Below are 8,458 nucleotides of genomic sequence, written 5' to 3' on the forward strand. Positions count from 1 at the left end.
GGTGGGCATGTTCTTTGAAGTTGAATCATTGTATGATTTTAGAGCTCCCTTTAGTAGCTACTAAAAGTCTAGTGAGTCGCCCGGGCCCTCTTAGGCTAGACAATACTTGTGGTGAGTCCCCATGATAACTCACTTTGGTTCAGTGTATAATTTTAGAGGCCACTTTAGTTATAGAAGTCCGAGGAGCTCCCCCTTAGGTTAGAGATTGGAACAAGGTTCTTAGGTTGTTGTTGTTGTTCTTTTGGGTGGGGGGGGGGGGGGGGCAAGGTGATGTGGAGAAAGGTTTAAAAGGAGGGGGAGACGAAGAGGTGATGGGGGGCCTCGAGGCTTGTCTGAAGAGAGGGAGGGGTATTTCGTCTGTTGGGCTTGTTGGGGTTTAGTGCAGGTGCTGCCCATGGCGAAGGTGGAGGCGGCAGCAGCTATGGAGGAGGAGAGGCTTGGCGTGAAGATCGAGCGCCAGGTTCCTGAAGCCCGCCTCGCCGAGCTTGGAGTCCTCTCTTGGCCCAAGTAAACACTGAGACAATTTTCTCTCTGTCTGTCTGTCTGTCTCTCTGCCTGTCTGTCTGTCTGTCTGTCTGTCTGTGTCTGCAATCAATGACAAAGTCTCTTGAATTTTTCCCCTTCAGTGAGTCAATTTTAAGGGCTGATGCTGCCATGGCACAGTTTGAAGCACTTGAGTATTCTGTAACTTTCTCTTGCCCTTAAAGTGGCACTCCGGCACACACTGTACAGTTTGAAGGGTAGCAAGCGAAACTTCTCTCTCTCTCTCTCAGGAGATTGGAAAGGTCTAATACTGTACAGTTTGAAGGGTAGCTAGCAAAAACCACCCTCCCCCTCTCTCTCTCTCTCTCTCTCTCTCTCTCTCTCTTACACACACACACACACACACACACACACACACACACACACACAGAGGAGATTAGAAAGGTGTAATAGTATTAGTCATCCTGATTATTAGTACATCTCGGGTTGATGGGCGAACCCAGTTCATTTCATGAGAATTGCTCTCACCCTCAGTGTTATTATCGTGAAGCCGTGCACATTCATCCCTACCCTTATATTCATTCCTAACCTCTTCTAAGCCCTACACACACAGCCCTTGCTTCTCTATCTTTTCTCTTCTATTATCACCATGTTAACGAGTGCAAAATCTTGAACTGCATATGTATGTTGTACTTGGGTTTCCTTAAAAATGTAAAATTACAAAGAGAACCCTATGATTTGCATAATCTATTTGCATAATCTTGGGTTTCGTCAAGAAGTTAAAGGTGTAGGAACAACCATGGACTGATGGAGCATGAAATATCAACCTAGGACTATGAGGGCATGCAAATGCTTTGTACATGTCATTATAGTGTGCCTATGTAAGATACTTTGATGGGATGATTAGAAACATAATATGCAAATATGGAGATCTTGTTAAGGTCATCAGATGTTTGGTTTTGGTGTTCGATGCCAAATGCTTTTACTCTATATTGTGAAATGTTTTGTGATTACTATAAGTTGATGGTCTTGGTTATAGGCAAGTGAGAGAAGCCTTTGCATTTTGGTGTAGGTGGGGTTGCCCTCCGCAGAAGGTGCCATGGACCTTCAAAGCCACCGAGAGAATGTACTTGGTTAAAGGGAAGGTGAAGGTGTATGTGGAGGATTCATTGGATTACTTTGAGATTGGCCATGGCGACATGCTTACCTTTCCCCTCGGAATGAGTGTTACATGGGACATTGTTGAAGCCGTGGAAAAGCACTACTCCCTTGTCAAAGACGGAAAGGAAGAGAGAGAGCTTGAACACTCCACTTGAAAGCACTTATACCATACGTTACCCAATGTTTTATGAGAACACTTTGGTGCTCTTATTTCTCATTCCAATGAGAACTTTAATCCACATTTCTAAGTTCTTAGATTTTGAAGCACTAACATCATGACAATGACTTAGAGGAGATGCAACATGCATGTCTTTGTACTATATTTATGCTAGGAGAAAATAAGAGATTTGTTTTGAAGGCTCTTCTTGAAGTGCTAAAAAAAGTCCACTTTACTTGAAAAGGTTTTTTTATAATGCGCAGAGAATATTATATTATTATTATTTTAGCTATAGGTTCAGAAAGCCTCGAACCTCCAAAGGGCTTCCCGAACCTACCTCCTTTTCCAAACCTCTTTTCTTTAATTAAAACCCCCTCCCCTCCTCTCTTTTTCACGTGTAATATCTCATTTCTTTTCCTCTTTCATTTTTTCATTAAAGCCTCATTTCCTCATCTCCCATTTTTAAATTAAAAGTCTCTTCTCTTTTTAATTAAATTCCTCTTCTCTTCCCCCTTCCCTCCCTCTCTCATGTGTAGGGCTTAGGTTTTCTCTCTCTCTTTCTCTCTCTCTCTCTCTCTCTCTCTCTCTCTCTCTCTTTCACAATTAGATTAAACTTTTTTTAATTAAACATTTTAAAAGCTTTTTTTAATTAAATTTTTTTTAAACATAGTTTTTCACACTTATTTTAGCTACAAGTTTGGAAAGCCTTGAACTTTCAAAGGGCTTCTCGAACCTACTCTCTTTTCCAAAACTCTTTTCTTTAATCAAAATTCCCTCCCCTCCTCTCTTTTTCACGTGTAATATCTCATTTTCTCTTCCTCTTCCCTTTTTTCATTAAAGCCTCATTTCCTTACCTCCCATTTTTAAATTAAAACTCTATTTCCTTTTTAATTAAATTTTTTCCTCCTCCCCCTCCTCTCTCTCATGTGTAGGGCTTAGGTTTCCTCTCTCTCTCTCTCTCTCTCACACACACACACACACACACACACACACACACACACACAGTAAGATTAAACTTTTTTTAATTAAACATTTTAAAAGCTTCTTTTAATTTAAAAAATTTTTAACATAGTTTTTCACACACTTTGAGAAGGAAATAGAATAAAAGAGAGAGAGAGAAGAAGAAGAAGAAGAAAAAGGATAAAAAGAAGAAGACAGAGAGAGAAGGAGAAGAAAGAGAAAAGAGAATAGTTTTTTTTAATTAAATATTTTTCTTCTCCCCCTCCCTCCCTCTCTCTCATGATATAAACTTTTTGTTTAATTTATATATATATATATATATATATATATATATATATATATAGAGAGAGAGAGAGAGAGAGAGAGAGAAATATACAAAGAGCAAAAAAAAGAGGAGAGGGAGGGAACAGAGAGAAATAGAATTATAGAGAGATAAAATATAAAATTTAAGAGAGATATAGATGAAAATAAAATAGGAAAAAAGATGAGAGAGGGGGGACAGAGACAGAGAGAAGAAAATGAGAGAAAATAAAAAGAAAAAGAGAGAGAATTTGAACACAGAGAGAATTATAGAGAGAAAATATAAAATTTAAAAGAAAAAAACTTAAAGAGAGAAGAAAAAAAAAGAAAAAAGAGGAGAGAGAAGGAAAGGAAAGGAAGAGAGAGAGAGAGAGAGAGAAGAATAAGAAAAAGAGAAAGGAAAAGAGGAAGAGAGATGGGAAAAGAGAAAAAAGAGAAGTATTTTTAATTTTTAAATATTTTTTGAGAGAGAGGAAGGGAGAGAAAGAGAGGGGGGAAGAGAGAGAGAGAGAGAATATAAAATTTAAAAGAGAAGAATATAAGAAAAAGATAAAATTTAAAAGAGAGAGAGGGAGAGAAGAAAAAAAGAAAAATTAGGAGAAAGGGGAGAAGAAGAAAAGGGGATAGAGAGAGAGAGAGAGAGGAGAAGAGAGAGAATATAAACATAAAGAGAGAATTATATATAAGAAAAAGATAAAATTTACATACTTTAAGAGAGACTGGGGGGGAGGGGGAGAAAGTGAAAGAAGAAGAAGAAGAGAGAGAGAACATGTAGAGAGAATTATAGAGAGAGAAGATAAAATTTAAAAAGAGAATAAAAAATAGAGGAGAAAGAGAAGGAAAAGAGAGGAGAGAGAGAGAGAAAAGAAAAAAATTAAAAAGAGAATGAAGAGAGAGAAAATAAGAAAAAAAGGAAAAAAGAGGAGAGGGAGAGAAGGAAAAGAGAGGAGAGGGGGGAGAATAAAAGAGAGAGAGAGAGAGAGAGAGAGAGAGAGAGAAGAAAAGCAGGGAGAAAAAAAGGAGAGAGAGAACCAGGAGAGGAAAAAAAAACTAAAATAGAAGGCAAAGAGAGAGAGAGAGAGAGAAAATTAGACATAGGGAATTTTGGGGGGGGGGAGAGAGAGAGAGAGAGAAAGAGAGAAAAAAGAGGAGAGAGAAATATCAGAAATGGATTGTTTGCCACTTCGAGGCAGTGAAGCTGCCGCGAAGCGGCCTAGCATTCTGTGCGTGCGAAGCGAGTGCAGAATGCTAGTCAATATTATGAATAAAAAGTATTTACATAGACTACTAAGAGACTTCTTCAAGACATAATTGTCTTAGGTCTTTGCTAAGGCATTACAAAAAACCTTACTTAAAAAGGTTAGCTATACTCTAAAATAAACTTTGAAAGTGAGAAATAACTTAGGACTACGTGAAAGTTGGAAACCCTTGAGTAATTTATCTCAAAGTGAACCATATCCTTCATTAAAATGGTTGAATCAATATTCATTGTATTAATGAAGCAAGAATGCAATAAGAGGAATAAAGCTTTAAGTTTTTGCCCATTTAGATAGTGGCATTGTAGATGACAAATAGCATGTAAACTATGGGGCAAAGTTTCAAAGTCCCAATTAGAATAAAAACAAGCCTTCCTTGGCCTCCTTGTATTTATACTAATAGAGTGATGCAACAAATGTTTATATCTATGTGTATGAGTTTATAGATGGTTGAGAAGGTGTAGCAAATGACAAAGGTACATAATGCAAAATGAAGAGAAGAAAATGAATATTTTAACTTAAAAATGATAGTAGAAAAAAATAAAGCACAATTTACTAATACTCTTTGCAAATGAGAGAAGGTAGGGCTATTCAATTTTATATGCATACATATATATGTATATACATATATGCATGCTTGTTTGAGCTTTGATGAATGTGTGCTAGGAGTGATGGATATGGTGACTAAAATTGAGCTAAGTGCCATGAATGGATAAAGTATTTAGGCACTTAGAGAAATAGAGAGGCATATGCTTTTGAGCAAAGGAGAGTAATGGGCTCCATCATATCACTATATTGTTTATAGAGAGGTGTATGCTTTTGACCAAAGGAGAGTGGTGGGCTCCATCATTTAAGCATATTCACTATAGAGGTGGACTATGTGAGAGACAAGGTGTACTAAGTTTATGTGAAGAGGAAAGGAGGGGAGCCCAAAGATACCTCAAGGGCACATAAAATAAAGTGACACACTTCGAGATTTAGTTACAATCTACTTTTAGGTGCCATTGAAAACTCAAGCGTTGATGTGATGAACCTAAATGAACGTAGTGCTTAAGCTTTTGAAACTCGTTTATGTTGGCTTTACCACTTTGCCAAATTGCCCATTTGCCCTTATTTCTAGCTACCTTAATCTTGGCAATTTCACTTCGTCTTGCCTTGAGTTGTGTTGATATGAGTTCATAAGTGATTCACATTTTGATCACTTTGAAAATTTTTGATGGCTTTAAAGCTTCACCTTTATATTATATTTCCTACTTTTGTGTTTGGGTTGAGGTGTTAAAAAACCTTGACATGAGTTGTGGAGATTATGTTGGGTGTCTCTTTACCTTGTATTGATCATAAGACACTTCTATAATGCAACCTTAGGCCAATTCAGAAAACCAAAGTCCCACCAATATAGCCTACCTTTCACTGATCATTTGTTGCCTTAACATTAAAATGGGTGATGAAAGCCCTCTCGCATGCTCAAAACTATCACATAGGAAATAGATGAATCTAGCTACCAAGGACACAAAAGCCAATTTCCATTATGTCACCATCACTTCCAACTCCTATCCCAACAAAAGTGATCCCAACAAACAAAAGGAGCACACCAAAGATACAAGGAGCACCACCAATTAAGCCACCCCAAGAAACCATGATGTAGAAAGCAAAAAATTAGTAGCTAAGAAAATTATGATTGTATGCAAGAAGAAAACACCAAGGCCAAATCAATGAGCACTTGCAATCGCCCTCTGTGTTTGCTAATCAATTATTAGAACCATAGGTACTCGAAAAATTGCCAAGCAAATAGAAAATAGAAGGGAAAAGTAGTCCAACCAAAAGAAGCATGCCATCAACAAACCGTGATCACTATTAGCTCTACATCGGAGATTTAATAACCACCAATATCTTCCAATCTATCTAGGATCCAATTCCATAGTCATCTTTAACTGCTCTTACCCCATCTATGATAAAATGCAAAGATACTATTGCTAATGCCAACGTGGAACTTGAGTAGTCATTTAGCCCTTGAGTACAACTCCCACTAAAGAAGAAGCCCTGAGCATAATGAAGTAAAACAACACCATTGAATCAAAGAGAAATCGAAGGTAACATATGCACATCTTCAATAGGTATGGCCTACTAGACCCCAACCTTTTGCAAGGTTAAATCCAAAAGTAAAGAAATACTCTATCATTGGATTGATGAAAGAACTAGCCTAGCAACATCATTAACCAATGAGCTCTTATTTTTAACATATTGATACCATGATTTGTAGACATAGGTGCCCAAAGACCAAGCTCATGTGCTCACTACATTTCAATGATATAGAAAGAGCAAGAATACACCTTTAGCCATCACCATTCAGTGGTTGATGAGATTGGCCAAATTTATTATATCAACCAAATAAAGTTGCTAGGTTCATCCCATTATATCAAAGTGACCTTTACTAAACTAGTTTAGAGGGGATCTATGACTTGGAGTGGAAGGCTAATAGTAAAATCCCATTTGTAATGAAATGGGTATACTATGATAGTCACCAATAGAAAATTTAGAAGTTGCATCATGACCAATATAAAACAATGTAAATCCATAGAGACCTTCAAATCTAGCCCCATGTATGTGGCTCCAATATCCCTTTGAGTTATAACTACTATGCAAGTCTCCCTTAACTAACCAATCAAAACACCATCCTCTACTTGGTAAGTCTTGATTGAAGAGAAATTAAAAGCATTTAGTAGGCTAGTAATATGAGACACAATTTTCGATGTAATATCGTAAGTCACAAACCTAAAAATCAAGCCACACGATCTCAATATTTATGCTTCTCTTTAGTATAATCCACATTTGTATGAATGGCTTCTTGCTAATGCAAATAAATGTGTAGCATAGTTAACAACCAACCAAAGATTTTCTTTATAAATAAGGAACCATGCTTCCCTATTTACTAGTAAAGCTTTTCATTCCTTAAAAGCCATGCACACCAACAAGGAATGTGTTATGAATCAATACAAGGCATCCCATAATGGTGGAAAGCATTGCACATCTTTTGATTGCTGGGTTGCCAATAAGAATATTATCAAGGCTTATAATAGGAGAATTTTTCTTACATTTGATTTGTGCCAAAAAAGGTGTCAATGGAACTACTTTATCAATGTACAAATGGCTGGACAATCAGAAGTAATTAGGGAGACAAGAGTCGGTTCATTTTTCCTTGATCTTAGATGAACAAGTAAAATTTGGCATCATTGTTTAGATAATGTGCTTCAAAGACTTAGTTTTGGCAATGTCAATACTTGGATAAAGTGGTAGAAAGTGATCCTAAGATTAAGTATTTGATTAAAGCCCATGTAGCCTTAGCCAATATGTACATCTTTTGGATGGCGAAATTGACTACAAACTCTAAGGAAATTTGTAATGCACCTAGTCCAATGCAAATAAAGACAAGTTCTTAATAATCTAGCTTTGAGAAATAATTTTATTATATGTATTATCAACAAAAGTCTTGAGAAATTATGCATTCAAATTCATTACATAAGGACTTTTGGTGTCAAATGTGAACATACAAAATCCTAAATAAGGAAACTTGATCATCATGTGTAGCCACATAGAAACAACATAAAAATGAGAAAAGAGAATTGGTAATAATAAAAGTAATTGAATGAAATTAATTTACTAAGCATATAAGCCTTAAGCCTTATTTTAACAAGGGTGCACTATCGCGCATAAGAGCATTGCCCTTGTTTTAAAAAAAATATTTATTTATTTAGAGAGAGAGAGAGAGAGAGAGAGAGAGAGAGAGAGAGAGAGAGAGAGAGAGAGAGAGAGAGAGAGAGAGAGAGAGAGAGAGAGAGAGAGAGAGAGAGAGAGAGAGAGAGAGAGAGAGAGATCTTTCTACTTTGAAGGATAAGAATTGTCTTCTCTTTGATCATGTACTTTAAAAAGGTGTTAACAGCCCAACTAGAAGCTCAAACTCTTCATACTATATTCTAAAACAAGATTTTACTTTCTCAAAAGTGACTCTTTACACATAAGCTTACAAGTGGGCCATTGAAATTAGTTAACATTGAGTAAAGTTTTTAGCACAATAACCACCTTGTCACTGCACCATTGCAATAACAATTGCCCTAATAGGCAATGCTAAGAAAAAAGCCAAGTT

The 8,458-nt window shown here is 36.7% G+C and overlaps 1 protein-coding gene across 1 annotated transcript; it reads left to right on the forward strand.

The window, feature by feature from the left end:
* Positions 1–308: 308 nt before the first annotated feature.
* Positions 309–2,007, forward strand: LOC148033969 (uncharacterized). Its single transcript, XM_087681947.1, has 2 exons — positions 309–507; positions 1,556–2,007. The coding sequence occupies exons 1-2, from the start codon at positions 395–397 to the stop codon at positions 1,797–1,799; spliced, it is 357 nt and encodes a 118-aa protein (XP_087538073.1). The 5' UTR covers positions 309–394; the 3' UTR covers positions 1,800–2,007.
* The last annotated feature ends 6,451 nt before the right edge of the window (positions 2,008–8,458 follow it).

This window comes from Lygodium microphyllum, chromosome 7 (assembly GCF_053477565.2).
Source record: "Lygodium microphyllum isolate KBCC chromosome 7, Lygodium_microphyllum_v1.1.10, whole genome shotgun sequence".
NCBI classification, from domain to species: Eukaryota; Viridiplantae; Streptophyta; class Polypodiopsida; order Schizaeales; family Lygodiaceae; genus Lygodium; species Lygodium microphyllum.